Source organism: Oppia nitens, unplaced genomic scaffold (assembly GCF_028296485.1).
Source record: "Oppia nitens isolate AA-2021 unplaced genomic scaffold, nextdenovo-longstitch-racon4-pilon3 scaffold23_pilon_pilon_pilon, whole genome shotgun sequence".
NCBI lineage: Eukaryota > Metazoa > Arthropoda > Arachnida > Sarcoptiformes > Oppiidae > Oppia > Oppia nitens.
In genome coordinates, this window is record NW_026533203.1 from 1,078,208 (window position 1) to 1,098,558 (window position 20,351).

Sequence of the window (20,351 nt, forward strand, 5' to 3'; positions counted from 1 at the left end):
ATACTATTGTTTATTCTATGCTTTTCTACAACAAAAAAACTATTATATTATAGTAACACTTTAAATATGTGTCGTGTAAGTTATATAATATATTATTTTATATAATTAATAATTATGTAATTGTGAATGTAATGAATTCAAGTTATTTTAATTTTAAAAATCCTATATTACTGTATAATAATATTTAATTACAAATGCAGTTTATATATGAATGTGAATAATGTATTGTACAGTAAATTTACAAAATATCATTTTATAAATGTATTTTATTTTTTATATATTATACAGTAGTATATTTAGAATTAACATTAGTGTACTGGATGAAAAAAAATGTTCATTAATAAATTACGTGATTTAACCTGATACTATTTGTAATTAGCGATAAAACTAAAAATCTATGTATAAGAGCCCATAACTTGAAGTCCCGGTGTTCACGTATAACATTGTATGCTATCAGCTGTATCAGTGAACCTACCAGTGCCTGCTATAGTGGCATTGGATAATCTTTGAGTACTTCAATTCATTCAAAAATTTCGCAATAGGAGCGCAGTTATACAGAGCCTACGGGCACTGTTAGCTTTATATAGTGATGCTATAGCTATAGTATGTATGCCTTTTAAAAAGTTGTATATAAAAGCCATGAAAGACGAGATCTGTTTGAATATACATTTATATAAAGAGAGCATTAAGTGAAACATTGAGTTTGTATAACAAAAAAATATTATTAGTATTATTTTGTCCAATAGTTGTCTTTTTTAATAGTAATTATTATTTTTGTCTGCAAACAAATCAAACAACAAAATTAGTTTCATTACCAAAAATATGTTTACTATTATTATATAAGTGTTTTTTTCTTGTTGTGCAATATTTGTGCTAAATTTAGTTATTTTACACAATTTTTGTTGTTTTGGTTTTTGATTTTTTTGATATTAAACTGAAATTAAATATTTATTGGATTTTTTGATCATTTTTTTCCATTGGTTTCCTAATATGATTACCACTATTACTACTACTACTGCTATAGTAAGTGATTATAATAAAAGTCGTGTAAACGATAGTCTCTATTATTATTATATGAAGAGTTCATTGATTGCCACATACTGTCAAATGTTTAACAAAATGCATCAAATGTTATATACAAAAATGTTTTGTTGGCATAAACTCTATAAGAAGTTTAGCTAAACTTTTAATTTAATTAAAAATAATTAAATAAATTACAAATTTATTGTCGATAAAAAAAAGTTTTATTTCATTTATATAATATATAACGCGAGTGACTATTAATACTGTAATAACTTTGAGATTAAGTGACAAAATGTTTACTGAATTAACAGTAATGACAATGAAATCGCCGACAAATCGTTTGATTCAATTTGTGTTAAACAATGGGACACATAGTCGACAGCCTTCTGTGCGGACTATTATGACGTCCAGTCATGAGATCGAGACCAAGACATATACTAATGGCACTAATGGTCACACAAAGTATAGCTTTAATAATAATGGGCCGAATGGTAACTATAGCATTAACAACGGTAGCCCAGGGGGTACCCCCTATAGAAATGGTAACTCAAGTTGTGCCGTCTCAAGGAGTGTTAACTGGTTTTACAATCAGTCGGCCATCGATATCGCAGCCGCTAAGGTATGTCTAATAGATATGTTGGCTATTAATTGATAAAACTATTCAAGTGATAACTATATACTGTATTATCCCAAAGATATTTATTTGCATTACAAACACAATAATAATTTTTAATATTTTTTTCAATTAATTATATAATCATGTATTTCATATATAAATATAAATATTAATAATAATTTAATTAATCTAACGATAGATTTATGTGTGAAAAGTTTAATAATGGCATTTAATACATACTGTACAGTAGATTATAGAAGTAAAAAATTAACAAATTTATCAAAAAAGAAAAATTGCAAAAAAATAAAAACTTTTTCAATGTTAACTAAAATAAAAATATATTGAATTGTGTGTGTGTTTTGTTGTTTTTAAAAACCGTTTTCAATGTCTGTTACAAGTTTAGTATCAATGATAGTATTTGTCTGTTTTGATATTTTTATTGAATGCTATTTAAATGTCTTAACGTTATATTTAATGTGTATTTTATATATTATATAAAAAATTTAAAAATAAAACTAGTTGTTTTATTATATTTGCTATTATGATATTATATTAACAAATATTGTTTAATAACCAACAGTACTTATAATCAAATTCATTAAATAAATATTAATCAATATAAGTAATTATTAACTAAACTAAATTGCTTAACCGTTAAATTTTGGTAACATTGAAAGTTATGAAATATTTTTAATAATTAGTCTGCATTTTTGCAAATGTCATATGAGCTTAAAATTGATAATCATACAAATTAACAATTAAAGTTAATAAGATTTTATATATAAAAAAAATTATTAATAAACAAATTTTATTAAACATATAAATCATGAGTATATTAGAGTTTATGATTAGATTTTGTCATTTTTGGTCTTTTATATGATGCGTATGCTATCCTTATAATATATATATATATATGGTATATGTATATACAGTATAGTATATGTACAGCATGTATGCATTACACGCTTTTTTAAGTATTATTACATAATTTTGTGTTAATATTTAGACTAATCGGTGTGAGTGTCACATGCAATATGGATGTACAGAGCAGTGCAATACAATACTACTGCACTGTTATTAACAAATGATTAAATGCCGGATATTTGCCAATTAATTAATTAATTTATAAGCAAAATGTGTATACTCTTAAAGTCCAGACAGTATATCAGTTTTTTGTACAAAAAAAAACTATATATAAATTAAATTAAATGATTAATTAATTGGTAGGTGAATGAATGACATATTAATTTTGTTAGAGATAATTACTTTAAAATATACATCTATATTCTTGATTGACATTATGTATAACTTAATATATATATATATATATACAGTATATATGGGTCATATATAAATATAATTGATACGTAATTATATTAGGATAGATATTACTTAATTTAATATTAGACATTATTGAATGCATATAAATTTGTTAGAATTACTTATATTAAAAAATAAATAAAACTTTAATACTATATATGACATATGGGTTGTATATATTATGTAAACATTAAATTAAATGATAAGATAATCTAAAAATAAAAGTCTATAGTACGTCAACTTTTAGACAATATTATTGATTGAAAGTAAAAAAATTGAATTAATCACTTGTATTGAATGCCTTTTATTTACATTAATTATAAGTATATTTTTATTTATAGCCATCCGTGAGACTAACGCCGGCAACGATACTATATTCGGGTAAAAGTCCTGATGGCAGTCATCTATTGGTTTGTATTGATTTTTCAATTAACTATTTATAAATAAAAATTCCCATTTTATACAATAATTGAAAAAGAGTTTTCAAGTTTTCATATCATAAAACTTAATTATCAAAATAAATTTGCTCTTAATATATATTTGTTTACTTTATTTAATTAAACAAAATTGTTTTAAAAGACTTCTAAATTAAATTAAATTGTTTAAATTAAAATAACAATAATAGAATATTTATTTTTTAAATTTGCAATTATTTTTATAATCAATTATTAGTTAATTTTGATATATAATTTATTATTAAATATTTGAAATTATTCTATATTTTGAAAGTTATCATTAATATTATTAATTTAATAATATTTACAAATACTTACTTATAAATAAATTTAAAACTAAAAAACATGTAATTTCCTTATTTATTTGACAAATATTTAGTTTTACTAATTTTCAAAATTGTTAATAATAGAGAAGTGCATTGTATCTGCAAAAAGAGCTACCGGTGCGTATCGCTCATAGAATCGCTGGGTTCCGTGCGCTACCATTTCTGGTCGGATGCAATCCTACGATACTAGCCGTCCATGAGATGTATATCCGAGCTTTTTATATGTTATCAGAGTTTCCGCCGGTACTTATATACTGCTATCACAATGAGATACAGATTAAACTAAAATAATTTTTGATTTGTATTGAAGATAACTGACTTCGAGTCTGAAAAGGGTTATTCAAATCTTTTGAGACAATTACTGGAAACACATAAGAATGTTGTCACACAACTGGCCGAAGGTTTTCGTGAGTGTCGAAAACATATTCAGGTATTATATTATTATTTTTAAATAAGATTTTATTAGTTTATTAACATTTTGACATTCAGAATGAAGACCTCGTGAGACAATTTTTGGATCAAACTTTGACCTCTCGTTTGGGTATACGTATGCTCTGTGAGCATCATTTAGCATTTGCTGAACCCGATGATAGGGAACGGGCTAACTATGTGGGCATTATTAATGTTGCGATGCGACCCAAGGATGTGGTGGAAAACTGGTGCGAATATGTGGCAAATATGTGTGAACACCATTACGGACGGGCGCCTCCTTTCCGGATCAATGGTCACGTGAACGTTGCCTTTCCTTATATCCAAACTCCGTTAGATTATATACTACCAGAGCTTCTAAAGAATGCCGTTCGGTATGCATTTAATTATCATTTTATAATCACATAATCAATGAGAGTATATTGAAAATGGAAATAATTTTTATTATTTATTTTCTTTAAAAAAGTTAAAGTATTATTAACTTTTATGTTGGACTTATAATGAGGTCATTTAATATATAAAATTGACATACATTGTGAACAATATATTTACATTTTAAAGTAATTTCTAATTTTAGATTTATATAAAATTAATGAAAATTACAATATTTTAGTAAATTGTTGTAAAATTGCAAATCATATATTAAGGCAATTAGTATTTTATATTTAGGTCATTTTCTCTCTCTCTCTCTCTTATCTTTTTTTTAAAAATGAATTTTAATGATAAAATGAATTTTTATGACACAATAGAGCAACTATTGAGGCACACGTGGACTCACCAACATTACCGCCTATATCTGTGACAATAGCGTCCAATGACACAGATTTTATTATAAGAATCACTGATAGAGGCGGTGGTATAAGACATCATTTGGTTGATTTGGTCACTCATTACCACTTCAGTACGGCTGGTGAGACCATTGATAGTCGCTTAGATGGAGGCATATTGGGTCAGATAATGAAAGACTCTGCGGCCAGTGCTTCGCCAATGCATGGCTTCGGGTTTGGTTTGCCTACCAGTCGGGCGTACGCTGAATACTTGGGCGGAAAATTGACAATAGAGTCAATGCAAGGCATCGGTACTGATGTTTATCTGAGATTAAGACATATCGACGGAAAACAGGAATCGTTTAGAATTTAATATTTTATTAAATTTAGTATTTTTTATTTAGATTATTATTTTAATTTTTAATTACCGGTAAGTGATTTCTATTATAGAAAAGTTTATCTAAAGTAAAATTTAATAATTTTCGAAAGTTAACAACAAATTGGTTATCGATCTTATCTTTTAATAATCTTATAGTAATAGTAATTTATAATTAATATTTACTGTAATCTTATATGAAATTAATATTAGATTAATTATATAAGACTTTTTTAATTTTCTATAAATTGCAAAATCTATTTTTATTATACTCTGATAAAAACAATTAAATCATATAATTAGATATTTTAAAATTTTCAATTGTTTTCTTGTATTTAATTCTCTTTTATATATATACCTGTGATATATAGTCCATTATAATATTATATAATATTAAGTCATTATTATATCGATTAAATTAAATCAATTATTTTAATTTCTATTATATTATGGTATTTCTTATCATGTATAAATAATTGTGTATTTCAATTTTAATTTATAACAAATTATGAATATATAATTAAATAATAAACTTTTAATATCAAAATTGGTATAATTATTGTAATAATGCATTTTATTAGATTTTATTCTAATTATTAAACATTCAATAAATAATGTTTTGTATGATGTTTTAAAATTATTAAATATTTAATATACTCAATGATAAATACAATTATTGATGATTAATATCTACTGTATTATAATAATCGACTGTATCATCATTTCGTTAATATGTTTATATAATACTAATATAAACAATGATAATATTTAGTAATAATATTAATAATTTTTAGACCAAATATAACAAAAATTATAGTTAATTTACCGTAATTTTAAAGAGTTTTTAACTAAATTTTTCAAAGTATGTGATTTTATTATATATATGTATATATACTATTTTTGCGAAAGTTATGTCGTTTATAATATTAACTAATTATAATTATTTTAAAAACATATCTAATAATGCAACAAAACTATTTTGAAATAACATTAAATATATGAGTGTATTATAAATTTATAACATAAATTTAAAAAAAAGTTTTTTGTAGTTATCGATACTAATACTGTATATAAAAGTAAATGTTAAAGCAATACAAAAATATTAAGTTAACTAAAAGTATGAGATCTGACCATTAGTTAACCACCACTGCTGATGAAGAGTACGAGTTGTGTGTTATTATTATTATTGTTAATATTATTTATATATGAAAAACACCATTTTATTTGTATATAAATCAAATATTTATATAACTTTGTTAATACAAATTTTTTTTAATATAGCATTTATTTTAAATTCTTGCAAATTATAATCATTTATTTATGAAGTTTTTAGGATATAACTATGATATAACTAAAATTTATAAAAAAATTAATTAATAAATCTAAATATTAGTTAATTGAATTGAGCTAGATAAATAATTGAAAATAATGATAAACATTCAAAGCTACTATAAGTAATACAATATATTAAGTGTTTATCATTGATTTATTAATTAATAGATAATCGAGTATTGCGTTACTAAATATAAGAAAATGAAAATAATATAATTTACTATTGTTTTCATTTTCTTATATTTAGTAACGCAATACTCAAATATCTATTGCACGCAAAATTAGTAACATAATATCAGTTATCCATTGTATTTTTATTAACTCAAATAATATGAATAATTTTAATATAAAAACATTAATTTAATTTTGTTAATTTTAAATGCTGAATTATTTTCTAAAAAATTATAGTTTACATTATAATCAGTATTATATTATATAATTTACTGTAGATGTGCAGCACAATTGGTGTACAATAGTTATAAATTTAAATTAAATTTAGATATATTTTAATTGCTATACAATCTATTTATATAACGTTTTATTTTTATCGTCTACTTAACATTAGTTTCTTTATAAAATCATTAATTACTAATCAATTTATCAATGATTCACTTATAAATCAAAAAGTTAACAATAAATGTATAAATTTAGTTTATTATAAAAAAGTCCTTATTATCTAATTAACATGGTTAATTTAATTTAAATTAACAAAAATACTATTAAAAAACTATTATATTTAATGGTTTTATTATATAGGATATTATTACTTATTAATTAAGATAAATGTTAAATATAATAGTTAAATTATTTATAATTAAAATGTTTTGTTATTTACATTAAAAAGTAAATTATTTTAAAAATGTTATATGAATTAAATAAGAAAATAATAAATAAATAAAAAGTTTTTTAAAGCAGATCTACTGTAAATAAAATGACTAAAATATTAGAGAGTTTTATCTAATCTTCTAAATTATAATTATTATTATTTCTAATAAATAATGAATTTGCGATTATTTTAAGCTATTTGGCGACATAACAATAAAAAATTAATTTTTGTTAAAAATTTTAAGATTTTATTTATAGTCATTATATGACAATTTATATTATATTATTTTCACTACTGTTTAGCTTTTTAATCAATTTTTATAAAAATTAATTATAAATATATAAATTGTGAAAATTTAACACATTAATTTAAATTTTAAATAATTATTTTATTTATACCAGATTAATATATAATTGAATTATACATTTTTTGAAAATAGCTTTAATTAAATTGTTTTAATTTTATGTAATTTGTAATTATTTAATTAAATCGTTTAAGATCATACAAATAATAAAATATAGTTAGTTTTATAGTTTTATTAGACTTAATTTCATAGTTATCATTATGATTATTAACAAATTTTTACAATAAATATAATAAATGTTAAAAAAATAAAGCAATATATAATATACTAGGTAATATATATTTACTTAAATTTAATATTTTTATAGCGGTTATTTAAAAAACACAATCATAAATATATATTTCAATTAAAATAATAATTAATAAATATTATAAAAAAAATTATAAATTAATTATACAGATAATATTAATTGATTCATTAGTAAAAGTAATTAAAGTTTGCTAAATTTATTTTTTAATAAAAATAAGCATGATCATTTTTAATAAGCAATTTCTATCTAAGTTATTAAAAAAATAACTTTAAAATACATGTACGATATATTATATATATATATATATATATATATTTATTTATTTGTATTTAGAATATTATATTTAAAGAAAATAAATATTCTTAATATGTCCTAAAAATCTAAATAACAATTAAAATGAAAAAACTGTTTAAATATTAATTATTTAATCTCAAAAACCGATATCCCATTAATTTTTCCCTATAATTTCATATCTATTTTATTTGATAAATGTAAATCTGAAGTAGTGATAATAATACTAATACTAATAATAATTTTATCGTATATTTTCTCTCACTTTTAAACGCCCCCAAAGCTAACTAATAGAAAGACAATTATATTTATTTTGGTATTTGAAATCTCTCCATCAGACTCCTAGTGTTTCCTCTTTTAATTTGTTTTAATGTCTTAAACTTATCTGCGCTCGACATTTGTGATCCATCCATATTGTTGTTGTTGTTGGTGTTGTTATTTGAATCTCCCTTTCCGTGTGACGACCACTTCTTCAGAGTGCTCTTAAAGCCGGCCATCTCTTTGAACTCATCCTCATCTTCCTCTTCCTCGTCGTTCAAATGTTTAGTATTGTTATTCTTGTCTCCATTGGTTGCCCCATAGGTTCCGATCTCAAAGTGATTGTCGCGTTGATTGCGATTTTCAACCGGATCTTCAGTGTAATGATTGATCTCTTCTTGAATAACAGCTGATCCGACCGTAATATCTGTCTCAATGTCAACTTCATGATTATCATCAACCAATTCATGCTTTTCCTCTGAATGAACGACAATCGGAATATGATTTTCGTGATTATCCTCGTGTTTCTCGTGTTTCACATGGGTTTCATGGGTAGTGGTTTCAGTGGTTTCATTATCTCTGATGTTTTCGTGAATTTCAGGATTACTGGTAAGTATACTCTGAATTTCATTGATAACACTGTGTCTCTGATCCGCATACTCGTCATCTGACGGCGCAAATCTGTGAGGTTTGTGTTCGTCATCTTTTTCTGAGTCCTGCTCCTGATTATTGCCTTCTTCTTGTGTTAAAAAGTCATCAACTGATCCATTTGTGTGGTTTTCGTTATGATCATCGTTTGGCTTTGCATGTTTGTCTTCATGAGTCTCTGCGACCACCACATGCTGTTCTGATTCATTTTCTCCATTTTTCCATCGACTTTCAGCACCGGTATGTGTGGAAAACTCTTTGTCCATCATTTGACTCAAACGATCAATAAGTTTTCTTTCCTCATAACGAATGAAGTCGTCAGCCGTATCTTTGCTGCCATTTTGCTGCACTTCTTCATGTTCTTCATTGCTTTCAGGTTCAGGACTGGACACACGTTTTGCAGCAATTGGTTGATTGTTATCGTCATCTAGTGATGGACTGGTAGGTGTTGCCAAAGTATGGTCGACTTCGGTGGCGGACATCTTCTTCTTCTGATTTATAATTTGCTTATTAAGACTACAATAACAACTACTACTGGTTTCACCACAAATATAATTATTATTAGTAATTAAATAGTAATTATTGTTTGATTTAATACTATCGACACAATAATGAGTACACTCTTTGACACCAAAAACTTTTTTTCACGCAATACTTTGTGAAACTTATAGCAAAAATAGCATTAATTGCAGTCAATCGTCGTCTTCGTGATAGTTGGCATACATTTATTTGATGGCAAACCAGCTATCAATCTATAAGTTTATTATTATTTGTCGCAATGAAATCAAAACCCTACTGTAATTGTCTTTGAATATAACTATTGTGTCACACACTTAATGATCACAATTACTGTCTCTTATCATAAGTTATTATGATTTTACTATAACTTATAATATTAATAATTCTAATAACAATAATAATATTATTATTACTAATATTAATTAATAAATATATAGCAAGTAATGTATATATGTTTATACAATATACTGATAAGCACTACCAACTTAAAGAGGTATCACCACTTATATTGTATTATAAAAACAGTATATTTCAACCAATTATATTATATTATTATTATTGAAGATATGGCAACAATTCTGCAAATATTGTAATAAAATAATATAATTTCATAAAGAATAGTCTAAAAGGTGTAACCAAATTAATGGTTGTACTAAACTAGTAATCATTAAAATCAGTTGTTAACTAATCATATATTTTTTATATAAGTTTCAAATTGTCACTGAAATTCACTTTTTTATTAAGTATATCAGTATTATATTGTTTTAAATACTGTATAATAAAATACAGGTACACTTCAGTCAGTAAAAAGAGACGTCGTCTACATATTTGTGAGAGTAAAGCATTTATTAATCATTTTTACAACACTTTGTTTCAATTAAAATGCTTAGTAATTATTATTATTATTATTATTAAAAGTTAAAAGTATTTTGTCATTAGTGATTATTAATTTATAAATTTAATTACAAATTCACATTTTTCTAACATATAAGCACTTTAATATAAAACGGGGACAATAATCACTTAATGTAATTTGATTTTTGAAAATACAATTAAATATTAAACTTTCGCTAAATATTATCAATAAGTTTGTTATCTGTAATTTGTTATATTTGACGAAATTTTATTTAAAAATAGCAGATTTTTAAAGATTATTTTTAAACACAAAAAGCCTTTAATTTTAATAAATACAAAAAATATAACAAATCTAACTTTATTTACAAAACCAAACTATTGTTTTCAAGGATTTTTATTGCCTGTTCTAGTATTTATAGTATCTTATTGTAGTTAACCGATAGATAATAATTAAATATATAAAAGTATATAAAATATACAACAATATGGAATAAAATAATATATAATATTCTTTTACTATTTATTTACTGAATTTTTATGTTGTTTAAACATATTTGTTTAAAAATCTAGTTTATATTTGATAAATAAAAATGTTTTAAATGTATTTTTATTTATATTTTAAAATTCTATAAAACATTATATTTTATGTTATTGTCTACAAATACATCAGATTATAATAGTATTTATTTTCTATATTATAATTATCTAAAAATTTAATTTATTAAAAAGGTTACAGCCTAACTCAACTCATAACATAAATGTTGAGCTGCATGTGCCGGGTTCAAACCTACCTAGACTTGACATTTGTATTTTTTAAAACTTTTAACTTAAAAGTTTTAAGTCCATGTGTGAAATGGACTACTCATTTGTTATAAGGTTTCACTGACACAATAATAAGCCGCACTAATAAATTATTTTATAAATTAAAATATTAATCTAATGTTTTTTAATAGTTTTCGTAAAAATATTATTACAGCTAATATTAAATAATTAAGAGTTGTAGTAGTAGTTGATATTAAATTGATTATTTAGAATTAATATATTATAATTACAGTACTTATACTATAATATTAATTTATATTAAACTAAATATAAATTAATATTATAGTTATTACAATTAGTGTATATTCATTAATTATTTCAATTTACTAATAATGATAATAATAATTGCAAGACATTAATATGTAATATTTGTTTACAATCAAATAATATTAATAAAATAAAAAATTGAATTATTATTAATTGAAAAATATTATAATTATGATAAACATAATATTAAAATACTTTTCATTTTAATTAATTAATTTGTTTCGAAATAATTTAATAGCATTTGCCGCAGCTTTTTGTTTAGCTCTTTCCAACTCCCGGTGCGAACCGCTAACTGTAAGAACAGACATCTTCTGACATATATTACTAGAAACGGGTATTATTTGAATAATATATTGAGATTCAGTCGAGACATTAGTTTGTGGTTTACATTTGATAATCACAGAACAGCCCAACAATTCAGTAATTTTTTCTAAAACATTCAGATAATCAAACTCTTCGTCTTCTTTATCCAAATCATCTAAAAAATTGATATTTAGGCCAAACATTGTCAGTAATTCATCGATTTTAGTGCTCATTATGTCCGGTAAAGTATCATAAAAATCATTTATTTTTTCAATCGATGGCATTAAGTGTTCGTCAAAATTGTCGATAATATTTGTGTCAAATTCAGTCCTATTTGTGTCATTCAAATTGTCTTTTTGTTGGCCAAACCCATCGCTTCTTAACATATTTAGCATAATTTGTGCGGCATTTCGTTTGGCCAGTTGTTTGGATGAAGCGCTGCCATTGAATGTCAACTGTTTGTTCACAACCGTACAACTCATGTGAAACATTTTTTTATGTTCGGGTCCATCGATACCAATGTCTTTATATATAGGTGTCGGCCAATGACTTTTAACACACAGTTCATGAAGTATTGTCAATGGATTTTCATCATCGAGTGTTTCATTTTGATTGTCAGATCTGTTGGTTTTTACCTGATTTTCATTGATTGTCAATTTGTGTGCATATTCTTCAATGGATTTCAATACTTGATCCTTATTCTCGATTTCATACAAATTGTTTTTAATAATTTTCTCAATCAATTGCATAGCAGCTGAATGTTTGGCACTTTTCTTGTTTCTTCCGCGTCCTATGGCCTCAGTTATACCCATTTGAACTCTGGTTGTGAATACCGGTGCGTGAACTACCCCTTCAACCTTTTCATCTTCAGTATACTCAGCCCTAACATTGTTTGCAATACTTATATCGGCTAAAATAGATGCCGGAGTTTTCATCATTATTTAGCAAATTTAATTAATAACTTTTATAAATATGTAATAATTATTATTATATTTAGAAAAAAACATTTAATGCTAAAACTGTTTATACAAATACAGTATTATGTAATCATTTACTTATCATTAAATTATTTACAACTTACAGTATATTACATTATATGAAATATTGTAAAGTATTAATACAAATAGTGTTTAGTATGAATCATGTTATGTTAATTCATGCGCACATTTGACTGTATTTTTTTATAATACATTATTTTTGAAAATAACTAATTATTTACAATAATTTACAATTTATATGACATTGATAATTATTATTGGATTTATTTCACTTATAACTTATATTTTTAAGAGATAAAAATATTAATATAAATAATAAGGTAATCATATAATATTAAAAGTTTTTGTCACATAATTGCAAATTTTATACAGTTTTTAAAATAATTGAAATAATATATTAAATTATATCTATGTTATCTATGAATGTGTTTAATTTATGGTAAACTAAATTACAAATTAAAATCTATTAATAATTTCTTTAAATTTTTTATTAAATTAAATTTAATATTTTTAAAAAATATCAAATCAAATAAGGTAAACATATTGATTATAAAATTATTAAAACATAATCATTATTAAAAAAAACTTCAGTCAAAGTAAAATACAATTGTTTTTACTAAATGTTAATAAATATTACTGATAATAATTTCAAATATAACACAATCTAATACAACAAAATTTTATAATTGATATCACATACATGTAGTATCACACATCATAGTAACTTATGTATAATAATATATTTAAAAATGTTTTCGCAAATATTTTATTAAATAAAAATCTAATTTTAATTCTATATTATATAAAATAATGATTTTTATGTTTTTACAATTTATTACTTGAAAATTAGTAAAGAACTTGTCATGAAATGAAACTTATGTTTATAGATATTAATGAAACTTTGTTTTGAAGTGTTGTTATCTGATAACAGAAAAATGATATATAAATATAATATTAAGATTATAAATATAAATTTAACTCTTCATAAATGTAATAATAATTATATTAAAAACAATGATTTATAAATTATTTAAATCTTTAAATTATTGGATAAAAATCAGACTGAATATCAATGTATCGATTGATTGTTTATTATTTGCATTTATTATCAATTTTTATGATTTTAATCTCATTTTTCATTTTAAAGTTTTTTTTCTGAAATTTTTTGGTCACTTTTGTCGTCATTTATTATTTGTGACTTTTTTCTTTCAGTTATCTCTAAAATTATTAATTTAAAATAAATTTCAAAATAATAAATATTTTAATAATTTACAAAATGTTATACATATTTGACTTATAACAGTCATTTAATAAATCACTCATTTAATCACACACACACACACACACACATATATATATATATACATTTGTAATTATAGATATATTTATATATAAAAGTGAAAAATGTAATAAAATATAATAATTCAATTTTATTCATTAGTTAAAATAATATTTAATTATTAAAAAAATATATAATTAATTACATAATAACTAAGTAGATGATATCATTGTAAATATTTTATAAAATTATGGTTTAAAAATTTATTAATAATATTTTTTGTATCAAATTATCATTTACTATAGAGTATAATATTACATATAAAGTAATTTACAGCAAAATGTCAAAACAAACAAACTATTTGATTAATTTGTTAATTACGTTACTATCACTCATCGGATGCGTTGTAATGATGAGTCTACTGCGGTCTAGACGTTTGAGGGATGACCCGAACTGGCCATACTGTGACCAAACATCATCAGTTAGTTTCTATTAATACAAATTAATAACATTTACTTGTTTTTTGTAAATTTGTAAATATTAATATTATATAACGTTTTGTTTTAAAGTTAGGGGATTATTGCATATGTAGTCATGGTCTGATTGCATGTAATTAATTAACTGGAAATTATTACAATATTATAAAAATCATAAGAAAAATATTATGTTTTTCATAAGATATAGGAAATCAAAATAAAGTATTATTGTTATCCATTAAAAAAATAATATATTATCACATCAATTAACTATTTCTATTATGACAAATACTATATTTATTAATTGTTTTTATATTTTATTTATATTTTATTAATATGTACTTTTATATAAATAAAATAAAACAAATTTAAGTTAACATGGTGGAGCACTATGAAAAACATTGGCATAATTGACAATACAAAACATAATGACCGCTCCTATAAATGAACCCAATTGTGTGGATATACCGCAATAATATAACAGTTTATGTGATGTTTTAGTCGCTCTAAATATAGCGGCAATACATGTCTTGGAGAAGGAGAAGCTGGCAGTGGTTGCGATGGACACTATCACTATAAATACTTTACCAACTGTTGTATTATAACCGGGAGGTGTAGGACTCATACGGGCAGCGATTAATATAAATATGGCACATGCCGTTCCAATGGACACACATACAGGCATCACCAATTTTTGCATACGTGTGCTCAACAAAAATACAATACAACATGATATGGGATTAGCTATAGACGATAATTGTACGGCTAAATGGTAAGGTTGATAACCATATGGAGCTTTTGCATAACTTTCAATACCTAATAATGTTTTTAAAAACAATGTTAAATAATACCAAAATTAAGATGAAATAAATTATTTAAAAATATGATATAATTACTTGTAAGCACTCCATTGGATACGGCATTGATGTAGGCCTGAACTAACAGTAAGTATATAAACATATTTCTGGATATTATCTCATGACTATCTGAACTCTTTTCAATTGAAGAATCAATTATTTGTTGATTTGATGCAATAGTTGTGTTTTGATTTGTTTCTGTTTCGGGATAATTATCTAACCGTTCCTTTTTGCATATATTTAAGTGATGGAGCAAAATGAATGCCAACCAACACAACAACACCAAAATAAAAAGACACAAATAAAACATATTAACAGAAAATCGAGGATCGGCTGACACTGGGATCATCTTATAGGTATCGTTTCCGGTGCTTATGTTCTTACAGGTGGGTTCTCCTCCCACACCTCAAAATATAAGTTCACAATAAATATAATAATTAATATCTATGACTAAATACATGTATTACATACCTTGAATCAATGCTACAGCACTGGGAACCACTCCACTGAGGCCTTCACCAAATATTAACGATACCAAATATTTAGATTTAAAGTGTGACATATATGGGAAATATAGCAATGATGTTGTGGTGTCCATAATGGCTAACAGTGTAGTCAACGCAAGGAATGCCACCGAATGTTTGGTGCCATTAATGACAGCTAAATGATCCCAAAAGAAGACCGATAGCAGACAGGCTAACGAACCGATCAATAGTATTATATGAATGGACGGCACTTCCACTCTCTGTTTAATTTGATTTAATCATTAATTATTTAATTGAAATTATTTATTATTATTATACTTATTATATTAGTTTATATTTTAGTAACTATTATACTTTAACCATATTCTATAAAATCTATACTTAATTATTTAAATAACTTTTAGATTTATAACTAATTGTTTTTAATAATATTTCTATTAATTAATTTATTCAATAACAAAAAATATTATTTTATATTATTATAAATTATGTTTGGCATACTTTGGTTGAAAATTTAGATTTAAAAAATGAGTATATGATTGGTCCGACATTAGCCACTTGTATGAGTACTACAATATATGATAATAAATTGAAACTTTCCGGCAATTGTTGGACTAAAAGTGGTGTTTGTGTCCAAATGCCGTTCACTGCAATCCAAGAACTGATGCCAAACACTGCGGACAATATGTCGACTAAAATAATGCGATCACTCAATAAAAATGACATTTTTTTGAATATTAATATTTTAATCTTAAGTTTACAAAACACAAAAATAACTAAAAAATATTATTTTTTAAATATAAAAAAATCAATAAATAAATGGTATTTTATAGCATAGTTTATCTTAAATTTAATAAATAATTTTATTTGATATTAAATGTTTTATAAATTATTATCATTAAACTTAAGTAAAAATTTTTAAGTTCATTAAAAATAACATATCTAAAAAGTTTCAGTTAATTACATTTATTATAACAAATATTATGTTATCAAATTATTATTAAAAATGTATTTTTATTTTTGATTGTGATTTTATAAAAACAATAATATCTATCTAATAATCACTAATAAATATTAAATCTATACTAAATTAATATTGCAATAAATATACAAAAATAACAAAAATCTATATATTAATATATTTATTGTATTTTTAATATCAATTTTAAATGTCAATATTTACCTGACTACAGGTGCTAATTATCTATTGTTTTATAAATAATACAATTATAGAAACTAAAATATGAATACAATTATATATTATTAATGAATTTTTTAGATATCATTATATCATTAATATTATAAAATATAATGTTGTATTTGTTATTTAAAAACTTTTATTGTGTTAAATAATTGATAAAACTGGAATTGTGTAACAAATATTAAATTTTATTTATTTCTTATGAAATAAAATCATTTTTTAATTTAATCAAAATATATAAAATAATATAATATATTTTGAAATAAAAATTAAATTAAAATAATTAAAAGTCATTTAATGAGTCACTTAAAACATAAATTATTATATCAAATATTCTAAAAATTATATAAATATCATTGCATATAATCTTTTAATATTATTATATATAAGTAGTGTTGGTAGTGTTGGCAAAAAAGATAAATTTATAAAATAATAGAGAAATTTCTAGAAAGTTTCTAAAAGAAATTTCTATTTATGGGATCCCCATGGTTAATTTTGTTTTCTCGATATTTGTTATCTTTAACATTATTTTTATAAGTAATATTTAAATATTAGTATTAGTATTTTAATTATTAATTAAAGTAAAAAATTTATTTATTTAATTATATTAAACTATGATATAATAAAATGGTGAATAAAATTTTACAAAACTGATTATTATTAAATAATTATAATTATTTATATAAGTATCCCATTTGTATAATATAGTATTATACAGTAATCTACATTATTTAGTATAATATTATATGTATAGTAGTGTCTCATTAATATATTTATAGTTTTACAATATCTATAGATATGGGGATCCCATAGTATAACAAAAAAAGTTAAATTTCTATAGAAATTTATTCCTGAGAAACTTTCTAGAAACTTTCTATTTGCCCATCTCTATATATAAGACTAAAATTTTTTAAAATACTGTATTTTATTTAATATTTATTCTTACATATATAGAGACAGAAAGAGAGACAAAATACACAATACATATACTGTATACAGAAAACAGCAAATTTGAAAAAAGTAATCAATTAATTGGATTCGTACAGCAATTGTAATACAACTATAATACTGTATAAATCAATTGATAGCACAAACAATGCTATAAAATAATTAATAATATAAAATAAAAATAATAGGCGTCACCACATGAAAATAGATGTCCAGGGCATGGCAGGCATTTTCCAAAATTGGCATATATTGTTTATGTCTGCCACTATAAAAACCCTGATAATGATTCAAATACAATACAATTATACCAACCCTTTACACTAATCAGACGTATTGAATATCTTAATAATTTAGTCCAATCTTAAGTGTGGACTTAGTTTTTATAACAAACCCTGAGATTGACATAAAAGTAACAAAATTGTTATTAATTGGTTCATCCGATTACTTATACATCAGGTTTAGTGGAGTAGTACTGAAAAAATATAAAAATGTATTAAAAATTTCTAAAGGGGTGTACTTTTTTAAAAACCATTTGTTAGACAATGCAATAAACAATAGAATATTTTAATAACAATAATACATAATTAATTGTCCTGGTCAAATCTAATTAATCTAATTAAAAATTTAATTTACGTTTATTACATGTTTGTGCCAAAGATATAAAATATGTTTTCATCATTTTATAATACATTTTCTATGTTTTATATATATACTATATATATATTGCATCACTTATTTAACATTAATCAATGGGACAACTGATAAATAAATTAAGTCAAATACAACTCTCACTGTTCACCAAACAGTGTGCGGATAAAATGGATTTATTATTTTCAATAAACTGTTTCACCTGTTTTATGTAGATTAATGTGACAATTATTGATCAATCAATTAAAACTTATTGATGTATTGATGACAGCTTCTGTCACTTTCATGTCCAGCGTAGGCCTAACAAAATAAAGTATATGTCCACCAATTTATATCATTAACAACATTTAAGATTAGGTCAATTTTAATAATCAATTTTACATAAAAATTAATAACAAATTTATTAACAAATAATATGTTTACATAAATTATTATTAATTCTAACATTTTACTAATTGGTTTGTAATTGATTTTTTATATTTATCCTCATCTGTAAAATTAGTTTAAAGAAGTATATTAATGAAATTTATTACTTAATTATCTTAATTTGTATAATATATATTTTTAATAAACTATTTTATATAACATTTTTAAAATCTATAATAAATAAATTTATTTATTTTTTTGTAAAATTGTCAAAACTAAGTAGAACATATTATATATTTAATTTAATAATATTTATTATTGTATAAAATTGATAATATTGAATTTACAGTTTACTATAATAATTAATTGTTTTAGTATTGTATTCGTAAAATTAGTTCACAAAATGTTTATTTAATAAAAATATAAATACAGTACTTATTACTAAGTATTCAATAGTTAATTTTTATGCAATATGATGTATTTATATTTTAAAAACAAATATTTATATGTTATTTTAGCGTCAATGATTGATAAATATTTGTTGATCATATGTTTTACAAGTTATTGATTTTTAAGTAACCATTTCCTAAACATTTATTCTCTATAATTAAACAATAATTAAGATAAAGATAACATTTGTGTCAGAACTAACTGTACATTGAATATAATGTTGTAATTAATATAAATTTTTAATGCACTAATTATACACTTATAAGATATATAATTGCTATTATAAAACAATTTAATATAAACTATCTTATAAAAATAATTTAAACTTGCTAAATAAACAAAAATGAAATATTAAAATATATTGTTTTATAATATAATTTTTTTATTTGATAACTTTGCAATTGTAGTTGTGTTGTAAAATGTGTACTTATAATTCAGGATTAAGTAAGGGGGTAGGAGGTAAGGCCAAAATACCCCCTAAGATCGAGATTTTGGGATTTTACCCCCCAGACTTTTGGAAAAATTGTCGCTTAAAAACGAGGAGAAATGATCCCACTCTAAAATTTATAATTTTAGTTAATACTATTTTAGTAAGA

General features: G+C 22.8%; 4 protein-coding genes across 4 annotated transcripts; 1 reads left to right on the top strand and 3 right to left on the bottom strand.

The window, feature by feature from the left end:
- The first annotated feature begins 901 nt into the window (after positions 1-901).
- Positions 902-5,362, top strand: LOC128953602 (3-methyl-2-oxobutanoate dehydrogenase [lipoamide] kinase, mitochondrial-like). Its single transcript, XM_054299099.1, has 6 exons — positions 902-1,642; positions 3,301-3,369; positions 3,825-3,983; positions 4,051-4,170; positions 4,230-4,543; positions 4,919-5,362. Exons 1-6 carry the CDS (start codon positions 1,316-1,318, stop codon positions 5,307-5,309), a joined length of 1,380 nt encoding a protein of 459 aa, XP_054155074.1. The 5' UTR covers positions 902-1,315; the 3' UTR covers positions 5,310-5,362.
- A 3,321-nt stretch (positions 5,363-8,683) lies between these two features.
- On the bottom strand, positions 8,684-9,763 carry LOC128953790 (suppressor of Mek1-like). The gene has a single exon (XM_054299310.1). The coding sequence runs from the start codon at positions 9,761-9,763 to the stop codon at positions 8,684-8,686; it is 1,080 nt and encodes a 359-aa protein (XP_054155285.1).
- A 1,007-nt stretch (positions 9,764-10,770) lies between these two features.
- Positions 10,771-13,104, bottom strand: LOC128953791 (RISC-loading complex subunit tarbp2-like). The gene is made up of 2 exons (XM_054299312.1): positions 11,984-13,104; positions 10,771-10,794 (listed from the first exon to the last, which is right to left on the bottom strand). The coding sequence occupies exons 1-2, from the start codon at positions 12,983-12,985 to the stop codon at positions 10,771-10,773; spliced, it is 1,026 nt and encodes a 341-aa protein (XP_054155287.1). The 5' UTR covers positions 12,986-13,104.
- A 2,069-nt stretch (positions 13,105-15,173) lies between these two features.
- LOC128953792 (riboflavin transporter 2-like) lies at positions 15,174-16,868 on the bottom strand. The gene is made up of 4 exons (XM_054299313.1): positions 16,644-16,868; positions 16,129-16,402; positions 15,697-16,062; positions 15,174-15,616 (listed from the first exon to the last, which is right to left on the bottom strand). The coding sequence occupies exons 1-4, from the start codon at positions 16,866-16,868 to the stop codon at positions 15,174-15,176; spliced, it is 1,308 nt and encodes a 435-aa protein (XP_054155288.1).
- Positions 16,869-20,351: the final 3,483 nt, after the last annotated feature.